Here is an 18108-nt window from a genome sequence, read left to right as displayed (position 1 = left end):
CCCAGGCCCCTAGGATAGAGGCAAATGCATTCTGCATGTATATAGCCTATATTCCCTTTCTCTCTGTCTCTGTCTGTCTCTGTCTCTGACTGTCTCTGTCTGTCTCTGTCTCCCTCCCTCTGTCCCTCCATCTCTCCCTCCCTCCTTCCCAATGCCCTAAGTAGGTACATACATTCTGCATGTATATAGCCTATATTTCCTTTCTCTCTGTCTGTCTCTGTCTCTGTCTGTCTCTGTCTTTCTCTGTCTCTGACTATCTCTGCATGTCTCTGCCTCTTTCTCCCTCCCCCTCCCTCCCTTCCTCCCTCCCTCCCTCCCTCCCTCCTTCCCAATGCCCTAGGCAGGTACATACATTCTGCATGTGTATAGCCTGGATTCCCTTTCTCTCTCAAGCCCTTTGGATGTCCCTTCCAGGCTCTCTTGGGATCCAGTAAGCCTGAATCACTTGCCACAGGTAGAGCTACTGAGGCACAGATTATGAAAGGAAACTGGAGACTTAAGTGGCTTCAGACACAGACAAGCTTAGACACCGCCATAGTATGCTTGAGTTGTTGTCAAGTAATTGGTCCACTTAGCAGCCCCAAGACCCAGCTTTGGGTCACCAGATGACATGAATTTGGGGACCATAAGGAGACTGCTTCTTGTGTGTTTCACGACTCTCTGGAATTCTTAGGATTTTGTGGCTCTGTCACCTTCACCCAAAGAACTACGTCGTATTAGTGAAAATGTATCCAAAAGATAAGCCCATTGGTTGTGGCATTTATTGTTAATTGAATTTGTTCAGAAATGGCAGCTGAAAGATTGTTAATGTTCACAAATTTACATCAAGTTAAACATCTGTTCCTCTTAAGCTAAATTCCAGCAAAGTCGTGGCGCCTCATGAATTAGATCTGGGAGCAAAAATGCTTCTTGCTCTTTGCACAGCTTAGCGGTTTCAAAATAGACCTCAGAATGACACATGGCAACCGAGGCAGGGATAACACAGCCACTTGGGTGGGAATGTTGGTGCCAGACGCTTACACAAAATTTCTGCTTTAGTGGCAAAGATCACAGAACTGTTAAGGCAAAATGTGGCTGTCGGAATGCGGGAGCCAGGGCAGATAATTTTGGAGGGAGAGGAGACTGCCTGTGAGCAAACCAGAGGGCAGACATAAGGATGGAGTCCCATCCTGTCTCTCAAGGCCTCTCTGGGAGTGCTGCTAGGTGCAGTACTGGAACCCTAAGCTCTAGTTACAGGCCACCCTGCCAGATTAAAGACAGCTGTATCCAGTAGGTGTGGCTCCTGGGTGGTTACTGAAGCAATGGTCTATACACTGCTCGGCAAAAGTGGTCTATAAGCCCCAGGGCCCCTTTAACACAGCCCACCAGACCCTACCGCAGCCGCTCCTTTCCTTCTTTCCCTGTGTGTTATTTATGTTCCTCACTGCTGAGACAAAATACAGGACAAGAAGCAACTTAAGGGAGAAGGAGTTTATTTTGGTCACAGTTTGAGAGTACAACCCATCTCAGCAAGAATGTGAGATATATATATATATATCCTTGAGGTCATTCTATAGGGCTTTGGGGTGTCCCCTGGGTGCGGTAAGGCATATAGGCCCTGTCAATCCTGGGAAAGTTTGATTGCCCATGAACAAAGCCACAAGCTCCACACTCGGGAGACATCCCCCTGCATCCACACTGCACTCAGAGAGCTGATGTGATGGAGAACTGGGCCCACCATCTTCAGATTTCCACCCTTCCCCTACCATTGTGACACACACTATCCATGCCCCTCTGCCTCCCTCCCCCACACAGGAGACTGCAGCGGTAAAGTTAACAGATGTTTAACCCTGACTCCCAGGTGCAGGCAGTAGGTCAGGTGCTGGGCTTTCGCCTGCAAACCAGGCCAGCAGGGGGGCTGCTGGTTAGCAGAGGATGTGTAAGTACTGAATGGAAGGCTGGAAAAGGGCCATGAGGGAGAAGTGGGGCAGTGAGGAAGGAGCCTGGTTAGACAGAGCCAAGTATGGTGGAGGAGGAGGTGGGGGTGGGGTCACTAAGGGCCTGAGGGAAAATAGCTCCAGTGAGTAAGGAGGAGACAACATCATACACATACACACACACACACACTGACACGCATGCACACACGTATCACACACATATATCACACTCACAGGCATGCATGCACACATGGCATATGCACACACACATGCACACACACATACACATGCACATACACAATCATCATACACACACATGCACACACACAATCATCATACACACACACATGCATGCATACATACATATTCACCTATACACATATCACACACACATGCACACACATATCACACACATGCACACACATCACATGCTCACACATGCATGCACACACACATATCACACGTACACATATCACACACACACACATGCAGGCACACAAGTGCATCACAGGCATGCATGCACACATCACACACACATCACACACTCACATGCATACATGCATACACATTACACACATACACACATCACACATGCACACACATCACACCTACATATCACACATTCACATGCATGTGTGTACACATCATACACACACATCTCACACATTTACACACGTGGACTCCTCTTCATGTCCATGCATGCACTCTTAGAACATGGGCTTCTTGCTGCCTGTCTGCCTCACCGTGCATTTCTTACCTTGCTGTCCTCTCCTTGACCCTCAGGAGTCCGCCCACCCCTCCCACCCCCAGGAATGGAACTTCACCTGCCAGGGAATGAAGACAGTTCCTTTGAGGCCCAGTCTGGCAGAGGTCACGTGACTGATGGAACATTCACAGTTCCTCCCCTGCCTCCCTTTGTCTCCCAGTAGCAAGTATCCCTCTGATGGACACTTAATTCTGGAGGCAACTCCTGCTAGCTCTCCCCTCTGCTCAAAATATTAAATGTGGCTCAGTCTGCGCTCTTGCTATGATCATCTCCCTCGGCGCAGAGGGAGCGAGGCCAGAATGGGAACACTTTAGAATCTTCAAAGAGGGACAATTATTGAGGGAGCCAGATTAATGAGGTGTCATGACAACTTAGCCAGATCTGCAACTGACCTTTCTCATGGAGAACGGGCTTGATAAATGCAGTTCATTACCAAGTTCTGACAGGAAAATAGGGACACACTCTGGGCTCCTCAGTCTGCTGATCAATATTTTATCCACCAAAGAAAGCCTGGTCTAGAGGCAGGAGGATCCTGGAACTAACTGGACAACCTCTGCTGTGTGGGGGACCCTAAGCCCCACAGGAAGTGCCTTGGGTACCATCTGACAGCCAATCAGGAGCTGAGAGGTCCCAGAGTGAAAATGGCTCTGGGTCAAGGAAGGGAGGGGGAAAGTATCCAAGATGGCTTCCTCATTCCATGCGTCTATAGGCAGAGGGTTAGTTGTCAGTTATCTCAGAGAAGGGGACAAAAATTAATGAGCTACATCCCTCCTCACTGGGGGCAACCTGCCAGTGTCATTAAAAGGACACCTCAGGCCCGGGTGACCATATACACTAGCAAAGTCCTATCATGTTGTTATATCACGATGTTCTAAAATATTAAAGACCTAGGTAGGCCCTCCCCCACCCCACCCCCATCAAGCTCGGGTGGTCCTCAGGCTCCCTAGGCAGAACTCATAAGAGCTGTTGGTGTTGGCTACATTAGCTACTTTTCTCGTTGCTAAGTCAAGATTGACTTAAGGAAGGACAAAGTGATTTTAGGCTCACAGTCTGAAGGTACACCCATCATGGTGTGAAAGGCACAGGGACAGGAGCATAGGGTATCTGTTACATTGTATCCACACTGCAGAGACAGGTGGATGCCGGTACTCGGCTGGCTTTCTCGTTTTGTTTTGTTTTGTTTTTTTCCTTTTTACTCGGCCCCAGCCCATGGGATGGTGCTACCCCCATCCAGAATTTAACTCTTTGGAAACTCTCTTACATACTCCCCAGAAGTATCTCTCCTGAGTGATTCTAAATCCTGTCAGTTTGACAATGAAGATGAAGCATCATACAGGCCAAGTTCAGCAGCCTGTAACATTTATATTCTGAAATTCCACTGCCTCAGGCTGGCCCAAGAAGCCTTGGCAATGGACTGAAGAGGGGTGTGTAGTCAAAACCCAAGCCTATAATCCTCCAGGAACCTTACCCTTCAAGGAGCCAGTGGCTTGAAGCCCAGGCTAACACTGGACCCTGACCTGGTCCAAAGATGTCACATGCCCTCCTTTCCAGGAACCCTAGGAAGAGGATGGCATAGCCTCTGGTCAACTACGTTGACATTAGATGCAGAGAGTCGATGAATATAGATGATTGATTTTATTTATCTTGTTCTGTTTTATTTCTTACTTTTTGAGTATGATCTGATTTTATTTATCTTGTTCTGTTTTATTTCTTACTTTTTGAGTATGATCTCTCACTCCATATCCCTTGCTGGCAAGAAACTGTAAGCAAACTTACAAGTTTGAGGATCGCCTCAGACTTGTGGTGATCCTCCTGCTCCTGGCTCCTGGGTACTGTGGTTCCCTCCCCTGCCTTGATTTTGTTTATTTATCCACGTGCATAGCTGCTTATTTCTTCAATTGGTTCATCGTCCTTTTATCATGTGGATGTCAGGGGACGACTTTGTGGACTTGTTTCTCTCTTTCCACTTTTCTGCAGGACCCAGGGATGGGACTCAGGTTGGCATGTGATAACTAAATAGTTTGGAAACACAGTTTGGAGCCTCAGGTAGACAGGTCTGGCAGATGCAAGAGTATGCAATACCCTGGTGTGGTCGAGCCACTTCTAACTGTCTCCATGAAAGGGGACAGTATGAAGTACACACTCCTGAGAAAGAGCTATCCTGGGGTCAAGCATGCCTCAGGGAGGAGAGCTAACCCTAAGACTGAACTGCAAGGCTGGAACATAGCATGGAATGGTAGCACGGAGCCACCAGGAAGGCATGTTTTCAGAAGCATCAAGTGTGTCCCTAGGAATAGAGGGTAGACCACAGATGCTAAATTGATGGCCTCCACAGATGCATAACTCCCTACGCCTGAGTGGCTTTCTCTGCTATGTCCTCAGATCTTCCCAACGTGTCGGGTTGGGGGCAGGTCTAGAAGAGTTCAGTTGATTCTGGGCAGATGATGTAATGGTTTGAGTCTAGGCAGACTTCTCCACACCACTCATTTGAAATATGGCTGCGGATGAAGAGAGATGTAAGACTCTTTGCTAGAAACTCAGTGTAACTCAGTAGTAGCATGATTTGCCTAGTGCTCACAAAGCCCTGGGTTTGGTCCGAAGCACTGTAGAGGACTGGTGGATGGTGGGACAAATCCTCAGGAAAGGAAAGGTTGGACAAGAGTCGGGAACATCAGAGTGCTATGCCTGGATCCCTGCCCTGGCTCCCACACCATCCTGTGGCCTCTCTGTCCTTCTGAGATGGACCAACTACCCTCTCCTGCCCTGATGGTGTCCACAGGCCCATGAGTGACTCTTTCTAGCTAGGTGTGCTCTGTATGCCACGCCTTTCCCTCTGCTTCCTCCATAGCATAGCTCGCACACAGCAGGTCTGAGCATCTTCTCCTCTCCCCCCTCCCCTTAACTGATCTCCTACTCCTTAAGACACTCTTAAAACTTTAGCACACCCACATAGAGTGTCAGTACATACTGCCCCCACAGATGGGAGCAATACAGCCTGGACAACCCGGGACGCTGACCCTGGAGACTCAGGCCACTTAACTGGGACCCCAGCTTGGCTTCTAGACACAGGAGAGAACCCTCTGAGTTCGCAGAGCAACCGTATGGATTTTTTTTTTTTTTTTGGAGACATGGTCTCATATAAACCAGACTGGACTCAGACTTGCTATGTAGCTGGAAATGACCTTGAGCTTCTGATCCTCCTGCCTCCACCTTGGGATTTTCAGGGTAATAGGCATGAACCGTAACTCCCAGTTTTATGCAGTTCAGGCAACTGAACTCAGGGCTTCTTGCAGGCTAGCCAAGCACTTGACCAATTAAGTTGCATCTACAGCCTAAAGAACTTTAGGATTTGGTAAGAGAGCGGAGCCTGAGAAGTTACCACAGCCCCCCAGGGCCACCTCCTGGTCTCCGCAGCAGCCATCGTGGGGTTGTCTAGCTATTGCACAGAACCTATGCAAAGGGTCAGGGACCAGTAAGCCTAATATTCCACTCCCCATCTGATCTGCCTGATCTGACCTTCAGGTGGCCTTAGTGTCTGTCACAGGCTCTCAGAATGTTCATCACTGACCACCATGTCTGAGGGGGGCCTTCTACTGATGCTACCTTAGTCTCTGTAGACACCAGCTTCCCAGTATGTAGTGCAGGCTCCTGTCCCCAGGGAAACAACAACACCTCCAGTTTATGCATGGCCTCCATGTGAATAAACACTTCCACCATTGCCCACCCCAACAGATACTCCCCTACTCTCACTGTGCCCCCTCCTTATTTCTACTCTGCTTGCTAGCACCAGATTTTACCCTCTTTGGTAGGGGTGATGGGCTGACTCAAATAAGACTATCCTCTTTCCCCAAAACATAGTTTGTGGGGAGAGAAAGAAGAAATCCAGCCACCAGACATATTGGCCATATTGGCTTTGCCATGAGACCAGAGTATGGAGGCCATGCTCAGTAATCCACAACCATGAAGATCTAAAGATGGCTACATCAGCTTATAGATCCTAGGAGCTCTCCGGAATGGATTACCTGCCAGGCATGAGAGGGATGTGAGCAGGTCAAGGGTGATGGGAGGGAGCCCCACTGCTGGAGCATGGCGACTCCCAGGGAGCAAATAGATTTGATTATATTGAACACAGCAATTGATTTTTTTTTCTTCTAAATAAACACACAAAGGAAATAGTAATGGGCATTTGTTTCTGACGAGAATCAATTGACCCCAAATTGGAAGAAAATCTAGAAACACAAACAAGTGTGGGGAAGGGTATTTGGGCCATCTGGGCTTCTCCAATGAGAGAGGGAGGGCAGGAGAGAAAAAAACAGCTCGTCATGTGACTCGTCATGTGACCCATGCTCTCCCCATCGCGGTTCCAACAACTGAAAGTGAGAGAGTAGCTATCAATCACTGAGCCTTGGCTCAGACTAAAGATGTGTACGACTATGTTAATTAACCCTCATAATATCCCCCTGAGGGATTCACTGTTATCTCATTTCTCAGATGAAATCACTGAGGCCTGTGTAACCTTTCCCAGGTTACACAACCGGGAAGCAGGAGAGCTGGGACTCACAAAGCCAGGGGTCCCCAAATTCAAGCCTGTTCACTATCCAGCTGGCCTTCAACTGGAGTTAGAATTCAAGGGAAGAGGCCCTGACCCCAGACAGTCCAGACCTAGCACCCCTTGATCTTCCCTGTAGAATGGAGGGTGGGGAGCCCACACCAGCGTTCCCCAGTCTCAACAAGGCCAGTCTCCGGAAGTGTTTGGTGTCCCCAGGCTGGGTGGGGAGGCAGAGCTGGAGGGGCTCCCTATTTACTGGCTGTGCCCTGTATGGTGGCCCCGTCACCAGCAAGATAAACCATGTCATGTCACAGTTCATCACAGGCCTCATTTGCCAAAGAACCATGCAATGTCGATGCATTCATCGAGCACAGCCGTGATAAAAGGCCTAAGACTAATGGGCTGTGTGCTCGGTTTAATCTCCTAAAGCTTCCTTTTGTTTCTTGGCCATGGACTTGTGTACATATGTTTGTTTTCAAGTAACCCAGCTCTGGGAGTGTACCTAATTACCTTAAGCAGGGATTATTAGCCCTGTTAACTAAAACTCCCTAATCTATGAGGCCAAGGATTCAAAAGCAGCCTTTAAAATAGGATTAAGACAAAAAGCAGACTGTGACAGAATAGAATTGGGGCTGACTTTCCTCGCACGGTGGGACAACAGCTGCAAATTCCACTGGAAGAATTTTTCCGACTCTGTCTAGTTCATATATTATTGGTATGCGATATCTGGCTTTAATATCAGTAGCCTGGGTGGGTGGGTGGGCAGATGGACACGAGAGCCCCCTCTATGGTGGTGGCCCTGTTTACTGCACACTGGAAATGTCCCAGCAGATGTTTATGAGTAAGATAGATGAATGGACTGATGGGTAGAACATTCTTTCAAGCCCCCAGGGTGCACCTGACATAACAACCATCCTCTCTTTCCAGGTGACATGTGCACCGTGGCTGGCTATGCTCGTCTCAAAAATGTCCTTCTGGCACTTCAGAGCCGCAGACAGCCACTCCAACAAGGAACCCACAGACAAAGCCTCGCCTTCCAGAAGCGCCTCTTGGTGGAGTCACTGTTTAAGGACTTGGATACCGATGGCAATGGCCACCTCAGCAGCTTGGAGCTGGCTCAGGTGTGTATGGCACTCAGCTGGAGCTGTGGAGAGATCCTGTATGCATGTGTGGTGAAGAAGCACTCGAGCTAGACGGTGGGGACAGTTGTTTGCAACTGTCTCTGTCACCAGTTGCCAAGGGGACCCCTCCCCCACCCTCCCTAGGACTCACAGCTTGTCAGCACCTCTGAGAATGTCTTACACACAGAATTCTCCCTGCCACCTGCCACCTCGGCCCATGTTTACAAACCAGTTTTGATGTGTCCTCGGCTTACAGGTAAAGCCTTCCTCAAAAGGGCTGTCCACTGGTGTTTTCCTTAGAAAACTAGTCTTTGGCGCTCTGAGCCTGTCATTTTCTACAGAAGAAATGTCAAAAGAGAACAGTACTTGCAGCAGTGAGCATCTCTGGCACTCCAGTTTGGAGGTCCCTAAGGCCTCCACCCAGTGACAGTTCTCCTCTCTGGCATCCAAATGTCAGTGACCCAACCCCCAACTGTTTTACTTGTGGGAAGCCCTGTGTCCACTCAGCAAAGGCACTAGCCTAAGAATGCCTAGGGTGGATAAATACAGCCTTTTCTGTAAGACAGCAGCCAAGGAGACAGGCTTCAAAGCTAATCATGAGCTGGTGAGTCTCTGGAGGCCCTTCACTCCTAGGCCTCCATTTCTCAGCTGTGAACCACATCACCCCAGGGTCACGATGGGAATTATTAATGATACTAAAAACACATGGGACATGGGACACGTTTAACATGATACTTGGCACGTAGGATGTTCTCGGTGGGCATCAATAGGCAGCAGCAGCATCACCGTCATCACTACCATCGTCATCATCATCACCGTCATCATTGCCACCCCCCCTTCATCCTTCAGCATCTTCTCTTGTAAGGTCAGGACTGCTACTGTCCCACTTCACAGATGTTTTTAGGTGAGGAACCTGTGGCTCTAGGGAATTGATTAACCGGTGACTGTTCCACTCACCACACAAACCCAAGCATCCCAGAGGCCTGCTGCCCACAGACGGCATAGTGTCATCAGGCCAGGATACTCCTACTCTGTCATTACTATTCATCCCTCAGCTCCAGCTAAGACCCTAAAGGGCATGTCTAGAAGCCCTCATTTGACAAGAATGGCTCTGAGAAAGCCCAGAGGATGTGCTAATTATGATTGCCTACAGGAAGACACCCCACCTGTTATTCCTCGTACCAGAGGCTGAGCAGGAAGCACAGGGCAAGTGACATTAGCCTGCCCTGGGCAGAGGCAGCTGTGAACACCTGATACCCAAGTGGCTCCCAACAGATCTTCTTGGGTTCATTGCTCTAACCTGGCAGAGACGTGGCCAGAGGCACCTGAAGCCATTAACAAGCATGGTAATTGGACTATGATTTCCTCTTTAAAATTTAATATATTTAAAGTCTGTCTCATAAATCCGCCAAGCAGAACCCAGCTAATGTGGGCCTTGCTTGACACTGAGTCAATGGCGCCGGAGGGAAGAACTCGTTGGTCCTATGAAAAGTTAATCAATTTCCAATGTAGAAATAGACAAAGGGAAATTTCCATCTTTGGAAGATTGATCTGCGGCGTCACGGTTGATCTCCTTTTTATCGAATACCCTCACTTCTGGGTGAAGGGTCATTTTTTTAACATTATCACATTAAATTGCCTTTAATATAGCAGACCAAGCTGGGAATGTTAAACAAAGAGGAAAAATGCCTCTACCTCCACCCCCTCAAAATAAAATAAAATCATTTCCTCTCTCTTGATTTTCTTTGTAGCATCTCCCTTGAGGCTCTGTGTCTTCTCGGTTAAACCATCACCACAAAGGAATCCACAGGAATCCACCAATAGCTCCTAAATCAGGATCCTGACTGAAGGGTGACATTGGTGGCCCTGGAAGAACACGGAAGGCAGAGTAGGCTCAGGTTTTACTGTGGCACAAACATAAACGCCCCCACGGACTCATGTGTCTGAACAGGAGTTCCCAGCTAATGGTAGATTTGGGAAGATTGTCAGATCTTTAGGAGATGGAGTCTTAGTGGAGGAAGTGGGCCACTGGGGGCAGGGTTAGGCTTAGTAGCCTGACCCCATCTGCCATTCAGCCTATGTTTCCTGACAGCCAGCATCCGGCTCTGCCACCTGACAGCTCTGCCTGTCATCAGACCCTCTCTGCCACTGCCACATCTTCTGCAACTCAGTGCCACTCTGTCCCCAGAGCTGTAAAAACCCTTCTCCCTTTAAGTTGCTTTTGCTGGGGTCTTTTACCACAGCAACAGAAGCATGAGACAGATCTGGTCAGCAGCTGTTCTCTGGCAGTGTGCTGTGGCGAGTAAACTCTCAACAGTGGTGAGGGCTGGTGTGTGGTTGAGGGGAGTGGGTACAGGCATGAGGTGTGGTGTGTTCTTATTCTCATCACTGTGATCTAATGCCTCTCAAGAAGCCGCTTAAGAGAGAAGGGTTTGTTTCTGGCTTACAGTTTGAGGGGATACAGTCTATCATGTGAGAAAATGTGGTCACACGAGCATGAGGCTGCTGGTCACCCCACGTCATCCATCAGAAAGCAGAGACAGATGAGTGCCAATGTTTGGCAGGTTTTGCAATTTTGCAGTTTCTTTCTCCCTATTATTCAGTCTGAGTACCCAGCCCATGTTTTGGGTGGGTCTTCCCTCCTCAGTTAAAGCTCCCTGGTGTCTTTTAGGTAATTCCAACTCCAGTCAAGTTGACAATGAGAATTAAGCATCACAAATAGCACTGGGCAGTGGTGGTGCATGCCTTTAATCCCAGCACTTGGGAGGCAGAGGCAGGTGGATTTCTGAGTTCGAGGCCAGCCTGGTCTACAGAGTGAGTTCCAGGACAGCCAGGGCTACACAGAGAAACCCTGTCTCGAAAAATCAAAAAAAAAAAAAAAAAGCATCACAAATAGTGGCCTGGGTTCCCACCCTGATTCAGCTGTTAGCTGGTTTCCTGTAATCAGGACCTCCTATAATCTGTTTCTCTACTAACACTACAAAGTGACAGACAAGTAGTCCCAAAGATTCTTCCTCACTTAGATCACCTGGGTCTGTCTGACAGTCAGGGAGACCACAGACCTGATGCCCGGCCCTTCCTTCCCTCTCTGGGCCTCTGTTTCCTTATGTATAAAATGAGGGATTCAAACCAGACAAGACTAGAGATTGAATACTTCCCAATGCAGTAACCTGCAAGGCTTTAGGATTGCCCTGAGTGAGGCATTGAAGGAATGAAGAAAGGACAGGCATATAGATACATAAAAAAGCTGGGGTTGGCTGGGTAATTCCCATGGGGATGCACCAGGAGCAGCCTAGAAACCCAGCTTATTTTATATATCTGAACGGAGACGGCAAGTCTATTCTATACTTCTGTCTTAGTTAGGGTTTTACTGCTGTGAACAGACACCATCACCAAGGCAAGTCTTATAAAGGACAACATTTAATTGGGGCTGGCTTACAGTTTCAGAAGTTCAGTCCATTATCAAGGCAGGACAGCATCCAGGTAGGCAAGGTACAGGAGAAACTGAGCGCTCTAGATCTTCATCTGAAGGCTGCTAATGGAAAAATGGCTCCCAAGCAGCTAGGACAAAGGTATTAAAGTCCACACCCACAAGGCCACATCTACTCCAACAAGGCCACACCTCCCAACAGTGCCACTCCCTGGGCCAAGCATATACAAACCATAACAATAGCTGAACCAGAAGGCAGGTTTTGCTAATCAGGATGGGGGTTACTGTAGGGAGCAGTTCAGGCTGCAGCCATCCAGGAAAAGGAGGCTATGTCTCTATTGTCCACACACACTGTCAACATCTGCACATGGACCCAGGGGAGGCTTTGCTGTATCCCTGAGCCTAATGTAGGGCAGGCTCTGCCATTCCCATAGGTCTGAGGCATTGGGGACCTTGATGTGGCAGTGCCCGTATCAACAGGACAAGTTCACTCAGGCTTCATCTGCTTCCACAGCCTGAATCCCCACTAGATCTGGGCATTTTCCAGCAACATCCATGATGCTGAGCTCACTGGTGACTCTGGCTTTGTCTCTTCTGACCTCACAGTATGTGCTAAAGGAACAGGATATGGATGGTTCACTGAACAGATGCTCACCAGGCGATCTCCTGCGATTTGATGACTATAATAGCGATGGCTCCTTGACCCTCGGAGAGTTCTACACAGCCTTCCGTAAGTGAGACCTCTGCGCAGGGCTGTGGGCATGGGAACTAATTACCTCAGGTATCCGTCCTGTGCTGTGGTGGTGATGTGGCATCAGGAGCCTGGACTGTGGGTACTTGGGACACGTGAGTCTGGCCTCAGTCATCTTCCAGGCAGATTTGGCTTAAACGTGAAAGAAGTTGAAACTGTTCTGTACAAGCCTGAGCTATAAGAAAAGGGCAAAACGAGATGTATAGGAAAGAGAGGATTCACTCACCAACCCTCTGCCTTTTGCATAAAGGTGTTTCCTCACTGATGATGGGATTTGGGGCTGTAACAACAGCAGGGCTGTAACAACAATCCTCTGACTATACTCATGTGACTTTTCCTGGAGAGACTTGAAGAAATGTTTATCTGCCTCAGATATGGCATCAGTAGCAGACTACAGAAATGACTCCAAGTTCAGCTTAGTGAACCAGGGAGTTATTGGAATTATTTAAAGGAGCCTGGATGATTCAACAGTGGCAGTACCGCTGAAAAGCCCACAGATCACAGGCAATATTTCACCTGTAGAATTTGAAGACAGGTGGGCTTATCAGAGAGTCTCCTCTCTCCTGCAATTTCTGTTACTTTTATAATTTGGGCATGGTGGGGTGTTCCGTGAATCTTGTGGGCTTCAGGGGCTTCCTGGACTTGTTTTATTTACTTCCTGAGTCATATGCCTCAATGTTTCAACTCAGGGGAAAGTACAGCAATGGACATGGAGGTAGCCCAGCTCCACTGGGCAGCCCGGCCTGGAGGGAGACTAGAGAGATGCTGGAGGCATGGCCAGGCAGAAGTTAGGACTAGTCCCTACCCAAGTACTTCTGCTAGAGTGGGGTAGGGGCTCCCAACCCTCCCTAATGAGAAATCTCAGGAAAAATAATCATTAATTAACTTGTTGTTATAGCCTCTAGCTATTGCTTAAAGAGGCCCAGCCTTGATCAGAACTATTTCTTAGGGTTAGAGAAAGGAACGGTGTTCAACACAAGTTCTCAACACAAAGGAGATTTATTTGCCCCCCTAGAGACAGACGGCAGGGATAAGGGACAAAGACAGGAGACAGAGGATGAGGGAGAAGGGGGAGGGAACAAGGGAGAAGAAGGAGGCATATTTGTCCTGGTGGACAAAGGACTGCCTCTGGATAGAGAGAAGACAGATGTGGCCCATTAGGTATATGGCGGTTTATAAAGGTAAAGGGGGAACCCTGTGTTAGGATGAGGTATTTAATTTTGAGCCAAAGGGGGCTTTTGATTGCTGGACTTCGATACTTTGATAGTTGGATCTTTGTGGTCAGTATCAGGAGGAGGAAATCACCAAATAAGGGAATAGACCTTGGTGGCTAGCTTTAGGATATCATCTAATGGTTTTTAGTAAGGCAGAGGAAATGGGGGAGAAGGGCAAGGCCTGCCAGAGCCATGACCCCCACACTCAAGCTGGCCAGAGTCCCTTTATTTAGGCATTGTCGTAATCTTGCAATCATCTTAGGGAGGTCTTTTTATCCTCACCCCCAAAGGAGATTTTTCCTGAACTAAGCAGGTTTTACAGAAGCCGAAATGTGCAGGTTTCTAGTTAAGACAGTTTGATCTTCAGCAAACAGGACTTGCTGTCTAAGAGGATATTGGAGGTGGCCACTTCTCAAGGGAGAAGAGCAGATGCGATATGCACAGCTTTCAGGAAGCGGAGCGGTGGGCAGGTTTACAGGAGTAAAAGCAGTAGCTCAGTGTTAGCTCTGTGGTCTCAGGTGAGAGACCGCTTCTTCTTCCCGTGTAACTTCACACTTCCTACATCAGCTTGCTAATCATACTGTTACACTTGCTATTTCCCTTTGCTTTTTCGCTCCTGTGAAAACAGAGGGGGTGCTCTGAGTGCCTTCTCCATAGGGTTCCCTGGTGTGTACCACACTTGGAGATGACCTGCTTAGAGATTCTATCAAGCTAACTCTAGGCGGGACTTCTTGATGTGAGCATTAACCTCAGTGGACCGACACTGAGGGGAAGCCAGCGAATGTGCTGGGCCCACACACTAGAGACCAGAAGAACATGCTTTACCCTGAATGGAAGAAGCCCCTTTATAGTCGAGGTTATGTGGGTCTGCTTAGTGTGGTAGTGTGAGAGCCTGGTGATGTACTTGTGAGTGTGACCTGCAAGCTCCCAGCACCTGGTGGTCAGCCTTGGGGAGGCAGTGTAATCCCCTGAAGACACGGAAGCCACACCCTAAGCTACAGAATTCAGGATCCTTCCTCCTAGCATTCATCTGGAATTCCATCTCACCAGAAGGTATCCCTGCAGAATAGCAATACTCGTTGAACTCTGGTTATTCTCAAGAGGCAGTTCTTCTGTCCTGACAGCAAAGGGACATTTGTGGCTGATAGAAGACATGCTTGAAGGACATAAAAGAGAAAAGCAAATGATTTTCCCAGCAGTAATTAATTGCCTATGTGCCTGGTGTGGTTCTGTGGAGGAAAGAGAAGGCTTTCCAGTTCACAGCATCTTTAGTATCCAAGGTTACATCCAGCCGCCATTGCAAGGCCTTTATTGATGTACCAAGACCATGTTTGGTCTCTTACATCTTCATCCATGCCAACTAGGAAAACCAAAACCTGTATCTGCAGCTTCTAGTTCATGATAGAGCGTGAATGACTTGTAAGCTTGTCGTGTTGCTAGAAGTACCTGTTTGGAGCATCAAGAGCTTACTCCCCAAAATGATTCCTGACATTTAAAAATGTTTAGAGAGGTGACTATTAAATAGTCAGAGATTTTGTAAACACACAGTTGAGTGGTCAGTGGTTTTAAATCCACGGTGGTGGGAAACTTTACATCTCAGATATCTATAGCACATAAAGGCTGCCCAAAATGGGGGGAATTATTACTGTTGTTATTATTATTACTATTATTATTATTGTTCTATTATTATTATTATTTATTATTATTATTATTATTCAGTGAGACATGTGCTAAGTGTAGACCTGAACATCACTAGAGAGACCTTCCCTGTTGGCTCCAGTGTTTGGCTCGAAACTAGTCTCTCCATCCTCTTCCCTCGATAATACTAGTCCCTCAGAACTTTGATGAACTAGGGACCCAGCGTCAAAGGGCTCACAGCCAGATTTGTTCTCCCAGTCAGGAAGTGGATGTTTTCCAGGAACAGACGTGATACATTCCAGGGAAGCTGCCTAAACTCCAACTCTTCTGTGAAGGGTCTAGATCACTTTGTGGCATGCCTGTGGCAGACAAGGAGGAAGTTTCTTGATTAGCTTAGTTGAGCTGGGAAGACCCACCCTAGATGTGGACAGAAGCATCCCACAGGCTGGGGTCCTAGACTGCCTGAAAAAGGGAAGGCAAGCTGGGCTCTAGAGTTTGTCTCTCTCTGCTTCCTGACTGTGGATTTAATATAACCAGCTGCCTCATAGTCCTACGCCTGTGACACACCCGCCATGATGACCGTGATCCCCTCAAACTGTGAGCCAAATTAAACCCTTCCTTCTTTAAGTTGCTCGTCACAGCAGTAATTAATTAATTATTTAGCTGCCAATGGCACATCCTTGATCCCGAGAGTGGGTCTGGAGCTAACCTGCAAGCTCTTGGCTTTGCTCCTGAGGAAATGCAAGCATCTCTTCTACCCATGAAGACAGACAGGCAGTTTCCTTAATGAAGGTCAGCATAAACATGAGCCACTATACGGAAGGGCCACATTGTCCCCTCAGCTCCAGCCATAGGTTTCAGACAGTGCCCCCTAATGTCTGCTTCTCCCATTCCTGGATTATCATTTGAAAAGCTTTATAATAATCATTCTTGAAGCAAATTAGATTCTGTGGTCGCCTTGGACTTGTTTTGATCCAGGCAGCCAAACCATTCATCACAGCCCAACCCAAATAATAGATATGCAATAAAATGTAAACTTGCAGCCATTGAGGAAGCCACAAAATGAGTTAACCCAGCTATAAAGGCCTGACATGCTGCGGCTCTGAGCACCCAGGGATCAATAGCTTTTCAAAGTTATAGGAACTACCAATTCCCAGAGCTGTAGTGATGGATGTATGGCTGGGAGAGTTTTAAATGAGTAATTAAAATGAGACATACTGGTGTAAATGGTTCCCTAGAAAGCAGTGGGCACTCGAGAAATCTCACTGAAGGCCAGCTGTATCTTACACATCCCAGCAACACCGTTTTGGATTTAGTTTTAACAACTGGAGTTGACAGGCTGGGAGAAGTTCAGTGTGTGAGGTTTCATTTTCCAGCTTCTGTTTTGTGAGTTTTGCTCCTGGGTTCCAGGAAGGGTAGAGGCTGCAACAAGACTCCAGCCCCATAGCCTTCTGAAGCAATCTCAGAAGCTCTAACGAGGATGACAGGTCTGGGCTGGGAGTAGTGGTGCACACCTTTAATTCCAGCACTTGGGAGGCAAAAGCAGGCAGATATCTGAGCTGCAGACATCCAGGGGTACATAGTGAGACCCTGTCTCAATCAATCAATCAATCAGTAAGATGATGGGTCTGGATGTTTACCCTGCAGAAATGACATGTATTGATAAGTTTGGGGTGAGGATGGAGAGGGAGGCTTCTAAAGCTTACCTTCCAGTGCAGCTGTTTTGGCCCTCCACTGAGCTGGTTTGCCACACACAGCCTGTTAGAGGCTGTGGCATGGGGTTCCATGGCTGCCCTGCTAACTGAGTTGGTTCATGGTGAGGTTGCATCTCACTCCTGACTTTAGGAAGTAGGTGAATGCCACACTCTGGAAAGAGGGTGCAGGAGGTATGTTAGCCATGAAACCAGATCTCTTTCCCTCCCTCTCTGTCTCTCTGTCTCTTTCTATGTCTCTCTGTGTCTCTCTGTCTGTGTGTGTGTGTGTGTGTGTGTGTGTGTGTGTGTGTGTGTGTGTTCAGGTATGTGTGTGCATGAAGGTGTGTGGAGGCCAGAGAACAACTTCAGATATAGTTTCTTGGGCACTGTCCACCTCGGTTTTTAAGAGAGCCTTTCACTTGCTTGGAAACCATCAAGCAGTAAAGGCTGGCTGGCCAACAAGCCCCAGGGATCTGCCCATCTCTGCCTCCCCAGTCCTAGAGAGGGATTTCAATCATGTGCCACCAGGCTGAGCTTTAAAGGTGGGGGTAGTTTCTAAGATCACACTTGGGTCCCCATGCTTGCAAAGCAAGCACTTTACCAGCTGAACCATCTCCTCCACCCCTGCATCCATCCCTTTCTGACCATCAGACTGAGCTAGGACTCCCATCGGTCACCCATCCCATCCCATACAGTGACAGGCATGAAAGATGAAGGTGGCCTCCCTGTCTCACTCCATCTATCAACTAAACATTGTTTTCAGGTTGCTTTTGACATCCCAGATCAAAGTCAGGTCTAGGAACCAAAGACACAGTGCCTTCTCTGCATGTGTCCTCCACCTCCCTCCCCTCCTCCCCCACAGCCACCTGTCCCTGCTGTGGCAGAGATCCAGGCTCCAGGGCTACTGGAAAGCAGGATGCAAGCTAGTCCTGACTGTTCATCACAGTCAATTAACTTAAAAGTTGCTCACCTAAAAAAACAAAAACAAACAAACAAACAAAAAAAAACAAAGCTTCTCAATTCTGCATG

At 48.0% G+C, this 18108-nt stretch overlaps 1 protein-coding gene across 2 annotated transcripts in view; it reads left to right on the top strand.

The window, feature by feature from the left end:
• The window catches only part of Fstl4 (follistatin like 4), a 419001-nt gene that overhangs the window by 290763 nt on the left and 110130 nt on the right, over positions 1 to 18108 (top strand). For both annotated transcript variants that reach the window (XM_028775986.1, XM_028775987.1), the window contains exons 5-6: positions 8159 to 8352; positions 12389 to 12512. In XM_028775986.1, coding sequence (XP_028631819.1) covers positions 8159 to 8352; positions 12389 to 12512 — 318 coding nt within the window. The remainder of the gene's footprint in view (positions 1 to 8158; positions 8353 to 12388; positions 12513 to 18108) is intronic.

This window comes from Grammomys surdaster, unplaced genomic scaffold (assembly GCF_004785775.1).
Source record: "Grammomys surdaster isolate TR1022 unplaced genomic scaffold, NIH_TR_1.0 262, whole genome shotgun sequence".
Taxonomy (NCBI): Eukaryota; Metazoa; Chordata; class Mammalia; order Rodentia; family Muridae; genus Grammomys; species Grammomys surdaster.
Note: the sequence above shows the minus strand (reverse complement) of the source record. Positions and strands in the feature narration are given on the sequence as shown.